Here is a 25,670-nt window from a genome sequence, read left to right on the forward strand (position 1 = left end):
AATCTCATTAATGGAGCATCAAATAGCATTACAAACCTGACAGGGGTGCTAATCCTTTTCCTTTGTATCCAAAACTAAAAAACTATCGGCTGGGATTGCACTGTAAAAAGAACCCAAAGAGGAAGAATAATATGGGGCAGTGGCGGCTGATGATCAATTTTCTTGGGGGGGTGGCGGCCCGCGGCCTCCCCAGCCAGCCAGCCACCCACCCCCCCATACCAGCCAAACAACCAAACCCCCCCCCCCCCGGTGCTCGCTTGCTCAAGCGCTGCTTGCCGTCTGCCAGCCCCTGCACTTACCCCATCCAGGTTGCGGCTTCCCTCCCTGCATCTCCTCCTGAGTCCTGGCGGTCGATTCTCCCCCCGGCCAATCAGGACTTAGGACCAATCGGGTCTCAGGCCCTGATTTCCTTTCTGATTGTCAGGGGGGAGGAGCTGGAAGACAATAGCGAATATTAATTCGCTATTGTCACACAAGTGGGTGAGCCCACCCTTTTGAAGCCAATTAGAGACTCTGGCTCTAATCATGTGCTTCTAAAAAAATAAAAAAAACCCATTGGAATCCATGCTTCAGGTGCCCAGCATGTAGATTAGGGGCCGGCCGCACGGATTAGGGGGGCGGCAGCCCTGCTTGAGCGGCCGCCACTGATATAGGGTTGATTTACTAGAACTGGAGAGAGCAAAATCTGGTGCAGTTGTGCATGGTAGCCAATCAACTTTTAACTTCCGCTTCAATTAAGCTTTAACAAAATAAACATGAAAGCTGATCGGTTTCCATGCAGAGCTGTACCAGATTTTGCATTCTCCAGGTTTAGTAAATAAACCCCTCTGTGTTATGTTATGTGATGTCTAAACTCCATATTAAATGGTTAAGCTATATAAAAACAAATCTGGAGTAGAAACTTGTATTTTGAATCTACCAGCTTCTTATATGTCTGTAAATTGAACAACATTATTTCCAATGTAGTGTTCCTAGGCTCCCTCATCTGCAATAACCATTATGAAGAGACTTCACTGTTGCTGTTGAATTTTTAACCTAATGTAAACCTGAGACATGAAATATGAACAAAGCATATCCCTCTATAGTGTGTACTTGTCTCAATTAAAAGCACTAAGGCTCTGTTTCCACTAGTGCGACTTTTCATGCGACTTGGGACAGAAAAGTCGCATGACAAATTGTTTCCAATGATTTCCAATGAGTACCGTTCATATTTGTGCAACTTCAAGTCGCAGCGACTTCAAAGTAGTCCCTGCACTACTTTGGTCCCACTTTGATGCGACTTGAGGTCCATAGATACAGGCATTGCTTCAAATCGCGGTAAAAAGTCGCGGTAAAATCGCGGTAAAAAATCGTGGCAAAATCGCGCGACTTTGGGGACGCAATAGTGGAAACATAGCCTAAGGCTATGTTTCCACTATTGCGTCCCCAAAGTCGCGCGATTTTGCCGCGATTTTTTACCGCGATTTTACCGCGACTTTTTACCGCGATTTGAAGCAATGCCTGTATCTATGGACCTCAAGTCGCATCAAAGTGGGACCAAAGTAGTGCAGGGACTACTTTGAAGTCGCTGCGACTTGAAGTCGCACAGATATGAACGGTACTCATTGGAAATCATGGGAAACAATTTGTCATGCGACTTTTCAGTCCCAAGTCGCATGAAAAGTCGCACTAGTGGAAACAGAGCCTTAGGCTCTGTTTCCACTAGTGCGTCCCCAAAGTCGCGCGATTTTGCCGCGATTTTTTACCGCGATTTTACCGCGATTTTACCGCGACTTTTTACCGCGATTTGAAGCAATGCCTGTATCTATGGACCTCAAGTCGCATCAAAGTGGGACCAAAGTAGTGCAGGGACTACTTTGAAGTCGCTGCGACTTGAAGTCGCACAGATATGAACGGTACTCATTGGAAATCATGGAATACAATTTGTCATGCGACTTTTCAGTCCCAAGTCGCATGAAAAGTCGCACTAGTGGAAACAGAGCCTAAGTGTCATTTCTGTCTGCTGCTTCGTACCTCGGCTATCAGCAGGAGTCTGACAAGTGTTCCTGACAGCAAGAGAAAAAGGGTGGAAGGCGAGGAGCTCCAGCTGATTGACAGCCTCAGCTTTGTTCCTTTGTGCTGTGTGATGGAGGGTGCCCCTTTCCTTTAATCAGCTCTCAGAGCTCTCCTTACTGAGTGTAACTTCAGCTCTCCGCCCCTTGTTTTCTGACAGCTCAAACAAGCTTTATAAATTCTGAACTTTGAACGGCTGTATAGAGTAAAATACTGCAGATAAAGAGGTGCAACTTATGTAGGAGGATTTGCTTCATCTCTGTGTATAAACTGAGGATAGTCGCTTCACTGGGTATATGGAAGGTTTTATAACCATGTTAAAGCGGTTCTGAAGTCAGGTTTAAAAAAATTTTAAAAGTCAGCAGCTACAAATACTAGACTGCTTTTGACTTTTAATGAAAGGACACTTACCTGTCCAGGGAACCAGCACCGTCCCCACTAGGACTGTTTTTTTTTGCTGATCTTCTGGTCTCTGGTATTGGCATGCTTAGTGTGGGAACTCGGCTATAACTTCATGCGCTGGCTCTTGGGAGGGGTTATGCCTATATCAAAAGTGTGGTTGTCAGTCTGGAGGAGTGGGCGTTCTAGCCAGACTGCATTTGCATGCCCTAGATAACACCCACATGTGATGCTGAGCCTTTTTTTTTTAAACAACAAACATGTTATACTTACCTGTTCTGTGTAATGGTTTTGCACAGAGCAGCTCTAAACTTCCTCTTTTGTGTCCCCCCCACCGGCACTCCTGGCCCCTCCCTTCTGCGTAGTGCCCCCAGAGCAAGCAGCTTGCAAAGGAGGTACCCAAGCAGGCACGCTCCCGAGCCTCTGCTCTGAGTGTCCATTCGCACATAGAGCCACAGCTTGGCCCCGCTTCCCCTCTCTACTCATAGGCTCACTGGTTGTGATTGAGGAGGAAGAGTCCCCAGAGAGCCAAGGCTTTTGTGTAGATTGCTTAATCACGATGAGGCTCAGGTAAGTATTGGGGGGACTGAGGGGGATGCTGCACATAGAAAGGCTTTTTACCTTCATGCATAGAATTCAGCCTTTAGAACCACTTTAAACTTCTCACAGTGTTCATTTAATTAAGGTAAAAACATTTTTGGGCAGGAGAGGAGCCTGTACAACCATGCAAGACTCCAGGTAAGGGTGAAGTTTGCCTTTAAGTGCACATTATAAGTAGGGTTTGGCATGTAAGAAATAAGTACTCAAATTACCTTTTTTTTTCAATACCATTACTAAAGGAATACATGCAATACTGAATGATGTGCACCCATTTGTGCATAGCACACTTTCCTAATGTATATGTGTTGGGTACTTCTTACAGTCTGCTATCTTACAGGTTGTGGACATGCGTTGGGGAGTACGAGATTATGCATCAGTGGATCACATGACTACAGATCTTTGTCTAAAGGAAATTAAAGTTTGCCGTAAAACCTCTATGGGACCATATTTTATTGTGAGTTTATTATCTTTTAGGACTTTTTGATTCTGCACCTCTGCCTCCATGCCTGTATAGCTCTTTGCCGTGGTGGAAGGAAAGAGCATTGAATAATCTATGGCCTGCCTTAGGCTTAGGCACCTGTTAAAATAGTGTAATATGAAAAAGAAATTAACCTGTTTAGTTGTAAAACATATACCAAAAAAGAAGAAGAAAACTTCTTAAATAAATGAAACAGGGAATGTTCCTTGTTTTACAATTAAAGTAACTTATCTATCTTTGTCAATAGATAGAAGTGCTATAATTATAGAGCTGCATGATTAATCTTTAAAAAATTGCGATTTCGATTCAACCCCCTCACAATTTTAATCCGGCATTTCCACGATTCTATGTAACAAGTGCAGATCCGTACTCTGCTCAGAGCTGTCATAAAAAAATGTTTTTTCAAAAGCAGGCAAATGTTTATCAACATTCCTCAGCGCTGGGAGATAAAGAGAAACATTGTAACATTTAGTTCTTTTAGATCAAAAGGGAAGAACTTCTGTCTGCAAATGAGGTCAGTTTTTAACCACTTAAAGACTAATGCCGCGCACACACGAGCGGACTTTACGGCAGACTTTGCCCGGCGGACTTTTCGATGGACTTTACGATGGACTTTCTGAATGAACGGACTTGCCTACACACAATCAACCAAAGTCCGTCAAATTCGTACGTGATAACGTACGACCGGACTAAAATAAGGAAGTTCATAGGCAGTAGCCAATAGCTGCCCTAGCGTGGCTATTTGTCCGTCGAACTAGCATACAGACGAGCGGACCTTTCGACCGGACTCAAGTCCGTCGGATAGATTTGAAACATGTTTCAAATCTAAGTCCGTCCAACTTTTGAGAAAACAAAGTCTGCTGGAGCCCACACACGATCGAATTGTCCGACGAAATCCCGTCCGCCGGGCAAAGTCTGCCGTAAAGTCCGCTCGTGAGTACGCGGCATAAGCCTTTTTATGACACTTGTTGCTTACAAGTTGAAATCATTATTTTCTGCTAGAAAATTACTTAGGACCCCCGAACATTATATATATTTTTTTAGGAGGGACCCTAGAGAAAAAATGGCGGTTGTTGCAATATTTTATGTCACATTGTATTTGTGCAGCGGTTTTTCAAACGCAATTTTTTGGTAAAAAATACACTTCAATGAATTAAAAAAAAAAAAAACGAAATAGTAAAGTTAGCCCAATTTTTTTTGTATAATGTGAAAGATGATGTTACGACATGAGAATCATGAGAGAATCGTGATCTTTATTCTAAGCAAAAAAATGTGATTCTCATTTTAGCCAGAGTCGTGCAGCTCTATGTAATTGTAAAATTTTTTGTGTTCATGTGGCAAGCAATTGCCAGTAGGCAGACAAGGCAGACACCTGTACCATAAAGAAGAAAGTAAATGAGCCTTTGAGAGTTTAGACTGATCCAGATGGCTGAGTAAAATCAAGGAATTACCTGTTGTTTGCCTTCAAATAGAATAGAAAACACACCTCCCCTGAGTATATTTAACTTCTAATACAATCCTAAAGGAACCTCCCTAGGCAGACCACTTCATACTCATTATATAAATAACACAGGTGTGCATATGTGCCGTAGTCTTTATGGAAAACATACCCAAGCTTCATATCTGGATTTATGCATCAGCTTAATCATTACATACACACAGCACATAGCAATTTTTTAGGTAGCATATTAGCAGGAATATACCACTGTCTGTGTTTAGCTATGTAGGGACCTTGCCTTAAAGCAGAACTACACTCACTTTGGATCCAGCGATGAAGCATCCCTGAGCTCCCTGCCGGCTGCTGACATATTCAGGTGACCAGCTTCCTGGTCTCGATCACCATTCGCTTTAATTGCCCAGTAACTTTAACTTACTTAGGAACAGGAACAGTAACGTAACATTAGTGCAAAGCATGTCTCTTCTGCATTAAAAATCACATTTTTTTACCTGCAAAAACACATGCATTTATAATTTTTTTAAAGGTGAACTTAGCCTTTAACCACTTGCCGACCATGCTATAGCCGAATGATGGCTACAGCGCAGTCCTCCAGTTCTGGGAGCGCATCTATTGACGTCCTCCCAGAACCGCGCTACCCGAATGCCTGCTGCGGTGAGCAGCCGGTGCACCATGTGTTTGCTGTGTCCTTCGAACACAGCTGATTACAGATTGGGGTAAAGAGACAATTACAGTGGCTCTTTGCCACATGATCAGCTGTGTCCAAATACAGCTGATCACGCTGTAAACACATTTGTCAGTTATCTGCATTCCTTTCCTCACTCTGTTACAGCATGAGGAGAGTAGAGAGTCAGTAACGGGCAAGTGTGAAGGGGGACATCTACACTGATAATCAGGGCACTGATCATCAGTGTCCTGATGATCAGTGCAGCCCCAACAGTGCACATCAGCGCTGCCTATCAGTGCCGCCTATAATTGCCCTTCAGTGCTGACTATTAGTGCCCTTCAGTGCCACCTGTCAGTGCCCATTGGTGCCACCTATCAGTGCCCATCTTTGCCAGATATCAGTGCAGCCTCATCAGTGCCTCCTCATCAGTGCCTACCATGGCCGCTTCATCAGTGCCCATCAGTGCTGCCTATCGATGCTGCCTATTAGTGCCTATGAGTGTAGCCTCATTAGCGCACATCAGTAAAGGAGAAAAATTACCTGTTTGCAAAGTTTTTACAAACAGAAACTAAGAAAAACACTTTTTTTTTTTTTTAATTATTTTGGTCTTTTTTCATTCGTTTACCAAAAAAATAATAAAGTAATTAAAAAAAAGTGATTAAATACCACCAAAAGCAAGCTCTATTTGTGTGAAAAAAAATGATACAAACTTTATATGGGTACAGTGCTGCACGGCGGCACAATTGTCATTTAAAATGCAACAGTGCCGAAAGCTGGAAATTGGCCTGGCAGGAAGGGGGTGATAGTGCCCAGTAGGCAAGTGGTTAAAGTGCCCAGTAGGCAAGTGGTTAAAGTGTATTTCCACTTTTACAGACAAATTGGGTTGACACCTACTTGTTACATATTTCCATTCTTATAGCATTAAAAAAACTAAAAAAAACTTGCTGCTAACATTTTACTTGCTCCAAAATGAAAGTTTTCCACTATTATGCAGAGGGGGGTGTGAGAGTTAAAAAACTATCATAAAAATGTTTTAAATTTATTTAACCACTTGAGCTCCAGCTGGAGCTGTCGCTGGAGTTTGAGCAATTATATTGGGATGATGCCTGCAGCTGTACTGTTTTTTAGAGCCGGCGGTCAGCTCTCTTATAAAAACAATCCTAGAGGCTAACTAGCCGCTTGAATGCTTTTACAAGCAGCGGGAGGGGATGTCCACAAGCCGTACTGGGATACCATCCCATCAGTTTTGTTGGTCTCTATGATATAGTAACTTGGAAGCGATGATGTACCATCACTTCCGGGTTGCCCAGATGTAAACAGCGGGATTTTCAAAAATTAAAAGCATTTGATCTCACCAATCTTGGTGTGATCAAATGCTTGTAAGTGCAGAGAATTTGGAAGGAAGAAGAGGAAGAAGGAAGAAGTCCCCGCATCTCTCCATAAAGAGTACCTGTCACATGCCCATTGCTGTCACAAGGGATGTTCACATTCCTTGTGACAGCAATAAAAGTGATACATTTTTTTTAAAGTGACAGTGCAAAAATAATGACATTTTTTTTTTTTTTTAAGTGCCCCATCCCCCTGTGCTTGCACGCAAAGGTGAATGCATGCAACACACATACAAACAGCGATCTTTCCAAACATGTGAGGTATCCCTGCAAACTCAGATCATGGGCAGTAATTCTAGCACCAGACCTCCTGTGCAAATCTAAAGTGGTAACCTGTAAAGGCTTTTAAAGTGTCGCCTATAGATAGCTAAATTTGACATGGTGGCACAGGCGTGCGCAGTGTTTGAGTGCTACAAGTTTGGTATCTATTTACTTGGTGTACCATCTTCTTTTATATTTTACCAAAAGTTGGGTTATGTATTATTTTTTTTGCATTAAAATTTAAAAAAAGTGTATTAAAAAAATAAATAAATTGCATTTGAAAAACTGCTGCACAAATACCGTGTGACATAGAAAATTGCAAAACTCATCAATTTATTCTCTAGGGCCTCTACTGATTGTTACAAAAACTGCCAGAAAAGACTTGGTCTTCAAGGGGTTAATTCCACAGGGGACAAAGTGCAAATAGCACTTGTTCACATTCTGACTGGTAACCCCTTTTTGCCCCCAAAACACAACTCTTTATGCTGGCTGTAGCTCCACCACCCTTTGAAGTGCAAATTATGGAATTATGGGTGTTTGTGTGGGGAAGGTACAGCTAACACAGAGCCCTACCCCTTCTTAAAGCAAAGTAATCTGTCACTATGAATGAACAAGCAGTGCTGATAGTAAAAGTAATACTAATACAGTAACACCTTGGTTTGCGAGCATAATTCGTTCCAGAAACATGCTTGTAATCCAAAGCACTTGTATATCAAAGCATTTTTTTTACAGGGTATAAAAGAGAAGAGAGGCACCTCCAAGTGTAGCAATAAGTTGCTAAATATTGTACCTTCATTAAATGTAACCACATTACTACACTTAGAGGCGCTCTCGTCTTTTTTATACTCCAGTTGTGACATGACACTACTTTTATATCAAGACATCGCTTGTATATCAAGGCAAAAATGTATTAAAACATTTTGCTTGTCTTGCAAAACGCTCTCAAACCAAGTTACTCTCAAACCAAGGTTTTACTGTAGTAACAAAAAAAAACACTCAGAGCTATGGCTCTGTATACTGTATCTGCCTGAGCCCTGTATGAAGTAAAAGTAGCTAGATATATTACATAGAGCCACATCTCTGAATGACCTTCTACTACTATAAATGAAGAGACAGCACTGATCGTTCATTCATAATAATGACAGATCACTTAGATCAGTGGTCATTAACCCTGTCCTCAGGGCCCACTAACAGGCCAGGTTTTATGTATTACCTTGGGAAGATGCAGACTAGAATACTGCAATCACTGAGCAGCAAATTATATCACCTGGGATGTATTTCAGTTATCTTGCAAACCTGGCCTGTTAGTGGGCCCTAAGGACAGGGTTGATGACCACTGACTTAGATCATATGCACTTTGTTCCCTGGGGAGTTAAGTAACAATAAAATATTTTTAATGATAGTTCTTGTTTATTTTTTATCATAATTGACCCTGTCTGTTCTGTGCTGGTAGATTTCATTATCAGATGTAAACTGCATTTGACCACTATCTATCCTAACACAGGGTTAAATATTTGTAACTGCATTGTATGTTAATGAGGGGAAATTCAGTGTGTTTTTCTTTGTCAGTGGGGCAGATTGAATTTTCTCCCATTTCAAATTGTTTAGAGTAGCCTGCAGTCTACCTGCTCCAAATAAACACCTAGAAGGGTAAAAATATATATATTTTTAAATATTTTTAGGTATGGTGTGTGAATGGGAACATATAACACATTCTCAAATTTGATTGCAAAAGTGAAAATAGACATTAAGCGGGAGTGTCCTTGGCTTAAATTTAGTGTTTAGTGTTTGTAGCTAGGCTTTAGCTGAGCTTTGTTATTTGTATCTGGGTTCATTATGTTTCTGCTACTGTTGAGTAATCTCAATAACCCTATTATACTGGGTTGTGAATATTTATTCTGCCTCTCCCAATCATCGAGGTGTTTATTTCAGTGATGTGGGCTGGGGATTAGGATACATATTTGGAGAGACCTTCTAGAAGGGTTATTGCCTCCCAGGCTCTGCTTGGTGGGGATGTGAGTGTAGCAGAGTCTGGTCCAGTGTATCTGCAAAGAGGTCCAGTCTTTTCCTCCTAGGCCTTTTGCTTGGAGGAAGAAGCTAACACCAAGAAAGGGTGTTTTTTCTCCTATCTTCCCATCTGGATTTACTGTAGAGTGTCCTAAACTAACCTGTGACAGAGGCCTAAAGAGCCTACCTGGGAATTTTTGAAATTCCTGAGAATGAGGGTGGACTTAGGGAAAGAGTGGTGGAAAAGGCAAATTGTGGCATGTGTAGTGTGTCATTAGGAATAGTGCATGTGGTCAAAATGTACTTAAATGTGGCAGGAGCTTAAAGGATTGGTCTGAAGGCAATAGTGATAATATGAAAGCAAAAAATTGGTGACTATGACAATATACTTTAAGGACAATGACAGTGACAGTAATGACAATAAGAATTACATGCTCCATATTCCAGTCATGCTGTATCCTCGCCTTAGTGAAGCTAGTAGCTCCATTACAAATGTTGGGACATGTAGTTCCACAGTGAAACTACATGTCCCCGCCTGTGAACAAGCTTGTGTACACTAACTTACACTGCTTTGAGGCACTCTACGCTCACCTGCCAGATAGAAGTAAACCCAGCCTGGCTACCATTCTCCATCTCCACATACCATACCAGTAAACTGTAATTTTGCACCAGATTTACCAAAGATTAATGTGTAACTTGCAAAATTCTACTAGAGAATTGGTAACAAGGATAATAATCAGCTACATCCCTGCTTAATAAAATCTGCTTCTGCTCTTGCACAGCACCCCTACCTCCTCTTCTCCAGGAAGCCAGTGACTGCAGTGCACAGTGTGTATGTCGTAGTTTACAAACATTGCACACATTCAAGAGATTTGAAAGTTCCGGTAATGACTCAGAAATCACATTTAAGCATTGCTGGGTCTATTCCAGGAAGTTCCCAAGTATGCTAAAGAGTCCGAAACTGGCCTTTAGCAAAGGCCAAGGAAATTTATAAGTAGCCACCCATCTAGACCTACGGAATCTATATTTGCCTGAAATAGATGCATAAAGAACTCTACAGATGACCTGTCGGAGAGATCAAATGCTATTGGAAGATAGTAGCCCATCCAGACATAAAGAGTTTACTGAGATGTCTGCTGTGCAGAAGCATTTTTGCTGCTGTTTTGGGGATATCCTGTACCCTTGACATTCCCTCACAAAGACAATGGAGCCAATAAAATTGCAAAAGAAGATAAAGGTATTGGAGTCTATCTGGAAGTTTTGGAATCTGTCTGTCCATCTGAGGTTGGTAAGTGTCTTGGTGTAGCTACAGGACGGGTCACCGTTAGGAAGGCTAGGAGGGCCCCTTAAATATCCAGCTGCTTCTGAAAGAATCATTTCTATAGTTACAATCAGGAGGAAAGAATCTTCAGCCCTATATGGATTTATTGTTTATGATCTCACAAAAACACACTGGTATGTATATAATAAAAATTATTAAGTGCAGAGCAAAGAAACATTCACCCAAGGCGATGTCATAGGTCAAGAGCTTTAAAACGCTATGATTGTCTTATGATTGTCTTCTCTAAAATTCCTTCCTTTACTCTATACATGCATGGTCTTGCCTGTCTACACACTCTGACAACAAAAATCCATTTTGTGGAAGACTTGTTCATTCACAAAAAGATTACATGTAGCAGCCACTCCCATGAAAGTTTGATAGAACAGAAATAGTTGTCATAAAAGCAAAACCAAGTCTTATGTAGACCAATATGTAACCTTTTCCTTTGTACAGGTGTATAAAAAAAAAAAACCTGTAGCACAGTTATTTATTGAATTATCCACTGGATGATATTGTAGTGATATAAATAATATTGGGTGGATATAGTATAGTGGTATCGTGGGTATGATAATCAATTAGTAAGTACTCTTCCGCAGCAACCCAATTCTTCCAGAGAGATGCACTTTATTGACTTCCAACACAGAACAAAGTCCAAAGTCCACAGGTGACTAAAAATCAGACAGAGTATATAATTCAAAGTCCCATGTTCTTAGGTCTGTGTGTCCATACACAGACAAGCCTAACCTAAACTCTAGACTGAATGCCGTGTTATATTCACTAAATATTGAATGGCTGAGTAATTTGATTGGCCGTTTCAATTCAGGACTTTGATTAGCTCTAGTCTTTCAAACAGACAACAACTCCCAGCCGTGAACAGCTGTAGTCATAAACCGCCCCCATTTGCACTCCCGCATAACAACATCAACAAGTCCCCTTAGGTATGTGTAATTAGATTAGATTAACAGATACCACCTGAATACCCATTTGAGCCCTTGGAATACCTACATTATTCTTGCATATTAATATCAACAAGTCATCTGTATTTTTGCATATCAACAAGCCCCCCTGATATATTAGCCCCACAGGAGGGAGCCTCCGCTAGGCCAACCCAAAACACTCCTTGATCCCAAGTCTAATTACCATCAATAAATACTTCTTCTATGGTCCTTTAAACAATGTACCCTTTGAAATGTTCAATTAGGTTAACAGCCCATACCTCACACCCCTAGGTAGACTTGCATAAGACTTACACATCAAAGGGTCTTCAGCTGTTATCTTAAAATTGAGTTGGCTTGGACAAATCAACCATTGTCAACTCAATTCTGGCCTAGTTAATATTGACTGTATGTGTGTACATATAATAGTGTCCACTGAGGGTGGTGAGAGAAGAGGAAGTAGAGGCACAGTGGCTGCTAAGACAAAGGAAGCTGTAGGTCTTAAGGGTGTTGGAAGAAGTGGAGCTGCATACATAGTGGGTGCTGATTATGAACTTGTACACATATAATTACAGTCCCAGCGCTGCACACAGAAGAAAGTCTATTCATGTGTTATTTCTTTATTAATGTTTTTGAATTTCAATTGATCCATATTATATATTTGTCTAAACCTTCATGTCCACAGGGTTTGGTTGGTAATCGATATGGTTATAGACCCATGCCTCGAGTTATTGGTGAGGAAGAATTTAATATTTTGCATAAAAAGGTACTTAAGGATGAAGCTCAGGCTCAGTTGCTGACCCACTGGTATTGGAAAGACATCAATTCTGTTCCTCCTATTTATATTTTTCAACCAATCACAGTTCACTTTCCTCATTTCTCTGACACAAATCCATCCCATGCAGAGCTTCAGGCAAAAGAAATCAAGGAGTGGAGAGAAACTGAAAAACGACTATCTGAGGCAATACGCTCAGCAGCAGAAGATGCTCAGAAAGAAGGACTGATTACATTAGAGCAAAAACACAAGTATTTCAGATCAGGTTTGTAATTATAAACGTCTAGAGGGTTTTGGGGTGGCTTCTGTTACTTTGGGTCAAAGGGTATCTTTTTTGCTGTGCATTGAGTTGAAAGGGGAGAGTCCTTAGTTGTATTTTCATTGCCGAGTCCCTCTTGAAAATATTTTGCTCGCTTCCTGTTCTGGTGTCACAGATTAACTTACTGTGAGCTGCATTTTTTGTTTCTCCTATCTGAAGTGCATTCTTTTTATATTCTTTGAACAATCTACTAGGGGTTATTGAGAGTATCACTGGTAACCTGGAGGATTATCCAACAGAATATATTGAAAACACACTGCAGGTTGGTGAAACTTGAAGTTCAACTAACAGAAATCATGTTAGGAAAGATGTTAGGATGTTAGGAAAATATCCCCATTGGGAAAAGAGACAACAGTAAAAAAAAGTTAACAAAGGACATAACTTTTCCACACCTTATCTAAAACAAAAAGTATGACCAACACTAACCTTCAAATGCACATTACAAAACCTGTATACCTCACCTTGCTCCTTTCTTGTCCTATTTCCCCTTCCCCCAACGTGGGCTCCACTTAGCAGTTCTATTTAATACCTACACCCTATTTAGATATTACTGCTCCTATAAAGAATACTTGGTCCAGTATATCGTTGAGCTGAAATGTTACTATTCTTGTTATGCACACTACCCCTAGAGCGGGCACTGAATTGTGATTTCGCTACACACTTGGAGTTGACACACCTCACTCACCCAACACTTACCCACACATCTTGTGGTATTTCAAAAAATGTATTAGGCCAAGCATAGCCTAAAAGAAGAGAGGAATAGCAAGTGCACTTATGCAAACAATAAATAAGACAACAACATTACAATGAGAGATATGGCTAAACCACTGCTGTATTCTGCCTAACAGTAATTAACTAAACTACTTTTACCTAGCAAGACAGTCCTAACTTGCTATAACAGTCCGAGATTTAATGGCCAGTGATTGATGAAAGAAGAAAAAATGCTGGCAGGCAGATTTGGGGCCCTTAAAGAAAGCACAACAGTTCTAAACAGAAAACAGATTAGCTTATGCAATGTTACTGGACCCAGGGCATCCTCCTCTGGGTCTCCAGACATATGCTCTAGTTCAGTTCAAGTCCCCAGGCAGGGATATTTTAAATAGGAAATTAAACGCCTGGAAAAATCTTCCTTGTCACTCATTGGGAAGATAAATTTGATTAAGATGAAAATTTTACCCTTATTCTTGTACATCCTAAGAAATTCTCCAGTGTGGATCCCCAAATCATTTTTCAAATCAATAGACAATATGCTCTCCTCCTTTTCATGGCATGATGGGATTCCCCTCCTTAAATTGGCCATACTACAACAGCCGTGGGGGGAAGGGGTGCCTAACTTTTATTATTATTATTATTATACAGGATTTATATAGCGCCAACAGTTTGCGCAGCGCTTTACAACATGGGGGCAGACAGTAATTTATAAATATTTCCTTGCTGGTCAATTGACAGTAGCCCCCTGCTGGCTGACTACTCCCACAGATGATGCCTCGGTGTCTCTGGAAGCTGCCTGTGTGGGATCATACGAGGCACTCTCCCACTTAGTGTACAGAGGTTCGAAGTCTCCTTACTCACTCACCTCTTCTATGCACTCAGTTATTAAGCCGTGGACTGTGGCTCAGGGGTTTATGCCATCTAGCCCTAGCCGGTTTTCCCCCAATCTACCTCTGTGGAGAAACTCAAATTTACCACATTTTTTTGATTATCCAGATCTGGTAGTTTGGACCAAATATGGTATTAAAACCTTACAAAATATAGTATTAAATGGCACTCTGATGACCTTCAATGACCTGAAAGAGCATTACGGCCCCCTCAACTCACACTTCTTTAGATATATTCAATAGAGACATGCTTTTTGCTCTCAATTTGGACCCTCTTGATCTTGAGCCCAGTGACCTAGAACTATTGACATGCAGTGACTCCTTATATAAACCAGTCTCCAGTTTATACAAAGACCTCTTTCCGGAGACGGTCCTATTGATGGAAACCTGTAGGTTAGCCTGGGAGGCAGCAGCTCCTGGTCTAGACAGGGATGATTGGGACGACATCTGGGGGGGGCCCATTTCAATGCCTAGTCTCTACTAGAGATCGTCTGATCCAGTACAAATTTTTACATACAATCTATCTTACCCCAGCCAGGTTAGCTAGGATGTTTAGTGGCCAACTCTTTCTATGCTGGAGATGTTCTGCACCACGTGCAAACTTCATGCACGTTTTTTGCAAACTTCATGCTTGTTTTTTGGGATTGTCCTCATATTAAGCCTTACTGGTAAAACATAGAGACGTGTATCCGGTCGTTCACCTCCATCTCGATCCCCTTTTGGTTGCAGTATGCTTGTTGAACTTGGTGGAGCCCTACCACTAGGGCTATACAAACTCCTCTCACCCTCCTGTTGTTCTATGCCAAGAAACTGATTATCCTGTCATGGAAGAGACTTTCTACCCCAACTTTGGTTTCTTGGAAGTCCCTGATTAACAAACCAGTCAATTTTTACAAAGCAACCTATCTGAATAGGGGGGTTTTGGCCAAGTTCGACAAGGTATGAGGGGGCTGGATGGCATCCATGGACACGGTTTCTGATTAAATTCATAAGTAATTTACTAAATAGTCCTTGTTATGGGATACATAGACAGGAGGATTGTGTTTCTGGGGTGATGCGTGGTTGTTGACTGAACTCATTGTAAAGTTATAAACTACTGAGTTCTTTTATGGTCCCTGATTCTCCTGATGGGGGGGGGGGGGGTTTTGAGAACTGTAATACATGTATTATCCTATATGGTTGACAGAGGCGTCATCGAACCAGCTGACTATATATCTGCCTCCTGCTGGAGGTTCACAGACTGTACATACTTGTCTAGGCAACTATTAAACTGTTTTTTTCTTTTCTTTTCTGTGTATTTTTTTGTAGTATACTGGTTACATTTTTACATTTCTCAATGGGACCGGTTGTTGGTTTCTGCGATGTGTGGTTTAATATTGTGTGCATTTACTATAAATCTCAATAAAAAGTATCTTACATAAGAAAAAAACAATTAAAAAAAAAATCACACTATCTACACCTTGTAATCTCATAATCTGATCAATCGAAATACAACCATATTTATAAAAACAAAGTTCTGTGCTCCCTACTTTAGGCTTTATTTGCCTTTATTAACTTTGGCTAAGGGTAAACAAAGCATACATGCTCATTTAGGCTGTATGCAGCCAAGGCAAGAGGTCATCAAAGTCATTTAGATATTGTTTGTGAACTTTGTACAGAAAATGCTCAAAAGACACAGAATAACAAAACTAGTATTAATGCTAAAAGGACCCTCATACAAAAAAAAAAAAAACAAACAAAAACAATGTCTCTATAGTAGAAAAGTTTATACAAAAACAACAGAAAACAGACTTTGAGGTACCCAAGGATTACAATCATATATTTGTGCAAAAATTACACATTTGTATTAATATATTTTAAAAGCATCATAAAAATGATACAGTCAATGAGATGCCTCCTCATACAGGCATCCCATCTGTTCCATATGCAGTAATGCTTCATATACTAGTGCCAAATAATGATATAATTACATCTAATTAAGAGCCTATAGCCATTTTCCTGGGCTGATAGTAGAGTAGGCAAAATAATTGCTTATCTTTCTGAATATTTCTCTGATCTACTTGGCTTCCTCAGTAGAATGAAAAGGTTAATTCTATATTAAATATAAGAACAGTTAATAAACATAGAAAATCTCTAAACACATCTCTTCATAGACATCAATACACTTGTATATATTGTAGTAACATTAAAACAAATGTCTGTTACATACTTAGTGATCACAGATGGTGCTTTTAAATGATACTAATAAAAAAATGTAATTTTTACACAAATACATGGCTCTATTCCTTGTGTACTTCAAAAGTCTTTTTTGTGTTGTTTTTGTATATACTTTTCCATGATTATAGGATGTTGTACCTTTGATTCTGAGCCAATGCTGACACATAGTATTATAGTTCATATGTCTCTGTAATATTTCAGAGGCTTCTTACTTTATTCTGGGGCTGCTTGGGTGTAACTCCAAGGCTTCTTTAAGTCTTTCTGAGGCAATGTAGCTTGTGCTTTGGATTCCCAATGTATATATATTAGGCTCCAAGGTTTTTTATATTACTGGCTTAAACCAAGAAGTCAATTGACCTTGGAGCTGGCCACAACAGTCCATATAAGGGGTATGTGGGAGGCGAAATGAGTTTCTGAATTAAACAACTAATCTGCAATGGCAGAAAAACAGCCTGTATGAAAAAAAAAATACACTATTGATTTACCTGCTAAAGAATTTGTAATTAATTATTGTCAGGCTTCCAATTTGCACATATCGGCACCACAAATCAGGTGAGACGCCTATTTTCTGTTTGAGCCATGCAGCTTTCTGGGTCACCTCTTTCTCCATATTCACTACACAAGCAAATAGTATAGAAAGTAGCAATGTGAGCTCTGGACACTACAGCATTGGTGTGGAGATCACAAGAGCAGCTGAACAAATGTTTCCAATGTAGACAGTAAATATATAAAGTACTGTGCAAAAGTTTTAGGCAGGTGTGAAGAAATTCTGTAAAGTAAGAATGGTTTCACAAATATACAATATGTGTTTCAGCTGTCAATGTAGCTGTTTTCCTGATGTTTAGATTTATTAAAATAGCATAAAATGTATATAATAACCAATTTTTTTATCTAATTTATTTCAGTGACAGAGTGTGAGATTGATTGTGGACTCTTTGCCTCTGACACAGATATGGAAGGCTCTACTATCTTCTTCAGAGAAATTAAAGACATTGACCTCTGTAAAGAGAATGCTTCACAAATTTTAGATGTCAAGGAAGATGGGAGTCCTGACTCAGAAGCTCAAGGTCTTTTAGAAAATTTCAAATCCTGCATTATCGAGAAACATTCAAACAAAGTAAAAACATTCACAGTGGAGCTAAGCAAACAGACATTAAAGGCCGCTTACCTTAGGAAGCTTTGTGACCAGGTCATTGCTCTTGTAAATCACCAGATACTTAGATGTCTTTCTGCAAGAGAAAAGGAGATATCAGAATCACAGGTAAACAAAACTACAAAATCCAAAATAAGTTTATGTGACCTTGTACATGTAATCTTTTAGTGCTTTGATAACTTTTTTCATCTGATTACATAGAATGTAGTATGTAGTATAAGTAATGCATTCTGTATTTATAATATACTGTATCTAAAACACAATTTTTTTAGATCTGAACAGAGTAGAAAATCCCTGGCATGGTTATTTGCTGTCAGTGTCCCATTAGGTAGATTAACCTTCACTTTTTGTCTCCAAACACAATAGAAAGCAAAAGGTCATCTTCCTAAAGTAAGGGGAATATTAGACATATGTCACTGGAATAAGTGTCCCCATTGGAAGATCTGTTTTCTGGTGACAAGTCAAAATTTTGGATTTTTAATATAGTGCTTTTAATATGTGAAACGTCATAGATGCCAGTTGATGTGCCTGATCAAAACAGTCCAAGCTTTTGTGGCATTTAAAGCCAAAATCTGGGCAGATATACAAGATAAACATTAAAACAGCTCTGCGATAATGAATGCATTATTAAATGTATTTTTTAATGAAAGGAGTGTAAGGGTGAATTTTTCCTGGTATCAGCTTTTGCAGTCCCTGTACAAAAGGGCTGGAGTGTGAGAAGAGGAAGAAGCAATACAAAGAAACAATCAGTTCATGTGCTGACAAGGAACATGGTTATAGGAGGAGAAAGCAGAGGCGGAGAGTAATTCACTGTGCTGCTTTTCCTTTCACTGTACAGTCACAGGGTGGAGCAGGTCCAGGATGAACTGAGCTTAGAGGAAGCTGATTGCAAAATGAAACCAAAAAACATAATTAGTTAATGTAATTTTGTTCTACATCCAGTTATCACTTTAAAAATATCTTCACAAATTATTAAGTATATAGATTCTTATACATCCATTTAAAAAAGTAGAAAACAAATAATTGCTGATACTTTCTTGCAGAAACAATATCCTTGGTTAGGAGGACTACTGCAGGAGGTAACACATCATCTGCATTTGGCACGTACAAAGTCAGAAGTATTTTGTGGACGTCAGGAATTGCTCAACACCATTGTGAGTCGACTCAGGAATAATAAAACCCTTGTGCAGTTCCCTCTCATCATCTATGGAGCTTCTGGGTCAGGAAAAACTGCTCTTATGTGCAAGGCTTTTGAACTGATGAGACAATCTGCAACAACTGATGGAAATCATGTGTTGGTCTTAAGGCTTCTTGGAACTTCACCTCAAAGCTCTGAAATCCATGATGTTCTCAAAAGTATTTGCTATCAGGTAGGTTTGCTGTGACTTGTGCTTACTCTCAGACACCGTTAGAGTGCTGTGTTCTTATGACTGTCATTTTCTACTTAGGTATGCTTAGCATTGGATCTGCCCCTCCCCACTGCACAGGTCACTAACATTTACAATGAAACAGTGAGATTTTTTCACCAGATCCTCATACAAGTATCCAATCAAAGGTCAGAAATGTTGGTGCTTTTTCTTGACTCACTTGACCAGCTTTCCTCTTCAGAAGGAGCCCATCATCTCCACTGGCTACCAAAGGAATGCCCAGCCAATGTGCACATTGTTTTGTCCACATTACCTCATGAAGGAGGCATTTTGAAAACCCTACAAGAGAAAATTACAGATGCAACATCTTACTTGGCAGTGAAACAACTCTCTGCTGAACAAGGGGACCAGGTGATTAAAATGCTCATGTCTTCAGTTGGACGGAAGTTGACTCCTGCCCAACTTGATATTGTACTGAACAGCTTCAGAAAATGTGGGCAGCCACTGCTTCTTAAACTGGCATTCGATGAAGCCAAGAGATGGTCATCTTACACACCACCCTCAGAACTCCATATTGCTATAAGTACAAAAGAAGCTGTGTATCAGTTGTATAAGAGGATGGAAGATGTTCACGGCAAATTACTGGTATCTCATGCCCTGGGTTACATTGCAGCATGCAGGTGGGTAAATACATTTATCTACAGTACATTGTAAGAATGTCTATATCAGCCTTTCTCAACCTCTGTACCCAAGAAGAACCCTTAAAAATACTTTTCAGGTTTCAGGAAACCCCTGCTAAGATTAGTTCATTGGGAGTCAGTGAGAAAATGCTCTTTACATTGGTGGTTAGTGGAAAGAATTCCTTCTTACTGTGGTGATCAGAATGCCACCCTTACTGTCAATTAACCACTTGACCACTGGGCACTTAAACCCCCTTCCTAACCAGACCAATTTTCAGCTTTTGGTGCTCTCACATTTTGAATGACAATTACTCAGTCATGCAACACTGTATCTATATGAAATTTTTGTCCTTTTTTTCACACAAATAGAGCTTTCTTTTGGTGGTATTTAATCACCGCTGGGTTCTTTATTTTTTGCGCCGTAAAAGAAAAAAGACTGAAAAATCTGTAAAAAAATACATTTTTCTTCATTTCTGTTATAATATTTTGCAAATTTAGTAATTTTTCTTCATATATTTTGGCCAAAATTTATACCGCTACATATCTTTGGTAAAAATAACCCAAATCGGTGGATATTATTTGGTCTTTTTGAAAGTTATAGAGTCCAAAAGCTATGGTGCGAATATCTGAAAATTGATCACACCTGAAGTACTGACGGCATATCTAATTTCTTGAGACCCTAACATGCCAGAAAAGTACAAATACCCCCCAAATGACCCCTTTTTGGAAAGAAGACATTCCAAGGTATTTAGGAAGATACATGGTGAGTTTTTTGAAGTTGTCATTTTTTCCCACAATTCTTTGCAAAATCAAGGTTTTTTTTTTTACTTTTTTTTTTTTTTTCCACAAAATTGTCATATTAGCAGGGTATTTCTCACACACCGCATGTGCATACCACAAATTACACCCCAAAACACATTCTGCTATTACTCCCGAGTATGGCGATACCACATGTGTGAGACTTTTACACAGCGTGACCACATACAGAGGCCCAACATGCAGGGGAGCACCTTCAGGTGTTCTGGAGCACCCAACTCAATTTTGACATTTCTCTCCTACATGTAAAAATCATCATTTATTAGCTAGAAAATTACATAGAACCCCAAAACATTATATATGTTTTTTTAGCAAAGACCCTAGAGAATACAATGGCGGTCGTTGCAACTTTTTATCTCGCACGGTATTTGCGCAGCAATTTTTTTAACGCTTTTTTTTGGAAAAAAAAACAGTTTTGTGCTTTACAAAAACCAAAACAGTAAAGTTAGCCCAATGTTTTTGCATAATGTAAAAGATGAAGTTACGCCGAGTAAATAGATACCCAACATGTCACCTTTCAAAATTGCACGCGCTTGTGGAATGGCGCAAAACTTTGCTACTCAAAAATCCCCATAGGCGACGCTTTAAAATTTTTTACTGGTTACATGTTTTGAGTTACAGAGGAGGTCTAGGGCCAAAATTATTGCTCTTGCTCTACCGATCGCAGCGATACCTCACATGTGTGGTTTGAACACCGTTTTCATATGTGGGCTGGACTTATGTATGCGTTCGCTTCTGCATGCGAGCACACAGGGACAGGGGCGCTTTAAAATTTTTTTTTTTTTTTTTTATTGTTCATTTTACTTTATTTATTTTAGTTTGATGCTTTTTTCCAAAAAAAAAAATTTTTGACCACTTTTATTCCTATTACAAGGAATGTAAACATCCTTGTAATAGGAATATGGCATGACAGGTCCTCTTTACAGTGAGATATGGGGTCAATAAGACCCCACATCTCACCTCTAGGCTGGGAAGCCTGAAATTAAAAAAAAAAAAAAAAAAAACGATCCTGGCTTCGATCCTAGCGGCGAGTCAGTAGAAGCGCGGGAGGGGGGGACATCCCCTCTCGCCTCCCGTAAGAACGATCAAGCAGTGGAACAGCCGCTATGATCATTCTTATGGTGTAGGGAATCGCCGGCTGAAAAAGCTGATATCTGAATGATGCCTGTAGCTGCAGGCATCATTCAGATATCCCCGCACAAAGTCAAGGATGTTGTATGACGGCCGGCGGGCGGGAAGTGGTTAAAACGCATTTTTTTTTTTTAAACACAAAGTTGTCCATTTATACAATATTTCTACCACATAACATGTACATACCAAAAATGACACCACCGAAATAGATTCTCCTACTCCTCCCGAGTACGGCGATACCACATGTGTGAGACTTCCACAGCCTGGCCACATACAGAGGCCGAGTACAGCCGAGCATGGCTCAGCATGTCTGGGTATGGCGGGGTATTGCAGAGTATGGCGGGGTATTGCAGAGTATGGCAGGGTATTGCAGAGTATGGCGGGGTATTGCAGAGTATGGCGGGGTATTGCGGGGTATGGTGGGGTATTGCGGGGTATGGCGGAGTATGACGGGGTAATGCGGAGTATGGTGGGGTAATGCGGAGTATGGCGGGGTAATGCGGAGTATGACGGGGTATGGCGGAGTATGGCGGAGTATGGCGGAGTATGGCGGGGTATGGTGGGGTATGGCGGAGTATGGCGGGGTATGGCGGGGTAAGGCAGGGTAATGCGAGGCTTTGCAGAGTATTGTGGGGGTATTCCAGGGTACTGCGAGGTTGCAGAGTATTGTGGGGGTATTCCAGGGTACTGCGAGGCTTTGCAGAGTATTGTGGGGGTATTCCAGGGTAATGTGGGGCTTTGCAGAGTATTGTACAGCATTGCAGAGTAGTGCAGGGCAATAGGGATGGCTAAGCATGGATGGATGGATGGCTGGATGTCTCTGTGCAGCGCTGTGGTCACTACACATCCAGCCCACAGCGCTGCAGCCATCCATCCATCCCCCTCTCCGCTCACAGTGTACCGATCGGTACACAGGAGGGGAGGAGAGGAACCAGCGTCATCAGATGACGCCGGTCTGTTTACATGTGATCGCGCCGTCATTTGACGGCGCGGTCACATGGTAAACGGCCGCGATTAGAGGCCATTTACCGGGATCCGTGATGCGCCGGGTCCTCCGTACCCGGCGGTCACGGATGTGCTCGGGTGTGCGCCCCAGGAGGCGCGCGAGAGGGGAATTCTGGGAGGACGTCATATGACGTCCTCCCAGAGTTAAGCAACCGCCCTGCAGCCGTCATTCGGCTATGGGCCGGTTGTTAAGTGGTTAAAAAAGACAATTGGTGTCATGCTATTGGCTCTGCCAAGTGGCGATGTTCCTAAAATTATGCAGGCACCATCAGATGAAAGGTCAATTAGCCACAGCTCAACATACCCCTAGCAACCTTTGGAGGAACCCTAGGGTTCCATGGAACCCTGGTTTAAAATGGCTGGTCTATATTGTTATATGTATAGTTTAGATTACATTTGTGAAAATATTGTTCAAGTGGTTCCAGAACATTTACTAGGCAGGTCACATTATCCTTGCAGATTCCATAGATCCATTCTTACAGACACATTCTAATTGTGTATGCTAAAAAAGTGCATAAATTGTGAAATACAAGAATTTGGTTTATTTCTTATTCAACGTAAGTATTAAACAAGGTTCAATATAGGGCAGACAGCAGATTTGTCATGACAAACAGGCCTAAGAAGTAACACAGTATTGAATGGTAGTTAGTACTTGGGCATCGATGCCTGGCCACCAGCATTGTTTGCATAGTCTTTGCTTTTTTTCTTAAATCCCTTTGTGACTGTCATTTGTATGTAGGCAGAGCTCTTTGCTTTTTTCTTAAATCCCTTTGTGACTGTCATTTGTATGTAGGCAGAGCCTAACCAGTGTACCTGAGAATTGAATAAACACACATGGATACTTAAACTTTGTCTATATTTTAGAAATTGACTGTTCACAAAAATAATTACAGCAAAAGCAACACATATGTTGCAGGTCATACACTTCTTTAGGCAGCAAAGGGCACTGTTTATCCACAAGACACTTTCCAATAACAATGTTATAGCAATATCACTATATTTGCTGCAGTTCATACACTTTTCCAGGCAGAAGAGTGTACTGTTCCAAAAAGTAATATATCAGCCATTCACATACTAGTGTTACATTTTTCGAGGAGGCAGCTATAGCTAGCTCACACAAAGCTCCCTAAAAGTCCAAGCAGTTATCCAGCTGCCAGCGAGGGACTCTTCCAGGAAGCTGGCAGAGGAGACACCCTGTAAGGGAAACCTATTCTTCACCTCCTCAAGCACCTCTCCCTAGCCCTCTCCCACACTGTGGGCACACCAAATGATGCTGGATCCTACTATTTAGAGAATGCTTAGTCAAAATGGTTGCCCACGTTTTGCAGCACTTTGGTATCAAAATAGGATTGCTCCCCAAGGTGGCTGCCTGGAGCTCATAGTAATAGATATCAAGTTCTCAATGACTATAAGTTCTCAATGGGCTCCTGCCAGCCTGAAGAAAATGACACAGTACCATCTTCAGATTGGAGGATATACTGCAGCCTTAAAGTGGTTGTAAACCCTTTTGGTTGATTTTTACCTATAGGTAAGCCTAGAATAAGGCTTACCTATAGGTACTGGAAATATCTCCTAAAAGTGCGCAGTTTAGGAGACATTTCACTTGTAGTGCGCCAATGCCGTCATCGGCGCATGCGCTGTGAAGAAACGGACCACTGTGCTATTTCTTCCCCCAGCGTGTGCCGTGACTGACAGCTCCCGCGCGCATGGAAGGAAGAGGGGCGAAGATGGACGCGGCCTGCTCAGGGAACAGCGCGGGCTTCGTTTGCAGGAAAGTGTCATATAATGGGCTAGCAGGGATCAAAAGAGGAAGTAAACCCCATCAGGGTTTACTTCCTCTTTAAGCCTAGTACACACTAGTAGTTTTTCTTTCATTCAACCCAGCATGGCTGAATGGAAAAAACTGACAGCTTCGTAGGAGCTGTTGTGCTAACTATGCGATGTTAGTACAGCGATCTCCCCTGCTGTGCTATTGTGTTCTAAAAGAGGCTGAGAGCACTGATCGGTAGACCCTTTTTGGTCATGTCCCATTGACAGAAGCCAGCTGAACAACCGGCTTCTGTCAGGCCGGCTGCAGTACACACAGGCCGAATGTCGATGCCCCCCGATATTTGACCCATATGTATTAGACTTTACCTGCTTACTTGCAAGTTGTGTAAGGCACTCTCTCAAGATCTGTTGTACTAGTAAGATCCAGAGAAAATACAATTATTGATTAAGGGCAGGACTATTCCTGTAGTTGGATCATAGAATAGGGCTCAATTTTTCTTTCTATGTTTGGCCAATGGCTTTGTAGAATGTGCCTTAGTTGTTCTTGTTCTGGGCATGTAAGACAAGCTTGTTCTATGTTGTAGTAATTTCTTGGGAAAAAGCTTCTCTTACAGAGAAGGGTAAAGCATCTCAATTTCTGACACACTGGTTTTATACTGGATCTCAATTTGTGTTCAGAGTTTTTTGCACAGCCCAACGACGTGTTGCTGAGTTGTGAAACTTTGGACGGTGGTAACACAGGGACAACTGGAGCTATTGTGATAGGAAAGTCCACTAATTGTAGATGTAGTGCAGAAAAAAAGATTTCTGCCTTGTGTAGTGGTGTGTTTCTTTATATTGCAGATTTCAACTACACTAGTAACTAGTTGATTAAAAATGTACAGTTACTGGAAGGGAACCAAGCACAAGATATAGAGTCTCCAAGTTGAAAGAGAAGTTGGTGGTTCATTTGAAAATTAGAAATATATACAAACAGCAGATCCTGTATGAAGCATTATTGTCAGGGCTGGGCTCAGCCCTTCCTTGCTCTGAGCTGGTCACTCAGCTGTCGGCTAATTGCCAGCTCCTATCTCTTCACAGTGACTCACCTGTTGATGATATCCTACTCGTCAGTCCTGCCTACTTAAGCCGCCCAGTCCAGATGATCTCTGCCTTCGCCTTGGTCAACATCACAGAGTCTATCTCCTGCGTTCCTGTTAAAGACTTGCTTGGCTGACATTCCTTCTGGCTCCAGATCCTGCTTGCTGTTCCACTACACTGATCTCTGGCTTCCTG

General features: G+C 41.0%; 1 protein-coding gene across 1 annotated transcript in view; it reads left to right on the forward strand.

Annotated features, from left to right (window-relative positions):
• The window catches only part of NWD1 (NACHT and WD repeat domain containing 1), a 122,839-nt gene that overhangs the window by 4,465 nt on the left and 92,704 nt on the right, over positions 1-25,670 (forward strand). Inside the window, exons 3-7 of the mRNA XM_073592867.1 lie at positions 3,389-3,505; positions 12,250-12,604; positions 17,379-17,734; positions 18,670-18,996; positions 19,075-19,673. Of these exons, the coding sequence (XP_073448968.1) occupies positions 3,389-3,505; positions 12,250-12,604; positions 17,379-17,734; positions 18,670-18,996; positions 19,075-19,673 (1,754 nt within the window). The remainder of the gene's footprint in view (positions 1-3,388; positions 3,506-12,249; positions 12,605-17,378; positions 17,735-18,669; positions 18,997-19,074; positions 19,674-25,670) is intronic.

Source organism: Aquarana catesbeiana, linkage group LG01 (genome assembly GCF_042186555.1).
Source record: "Aquarana catesbeiana isolate 2022-GZ linkage group LG01, ASM4218655v1, whole genome shotgun sequence".
Classification (NCBI taxonomy): Eukaryota; Metazoa; Chordata; class Amphibia; order Anura; family Ranidae; genus Aquarana; species Aquarana catesbeiana.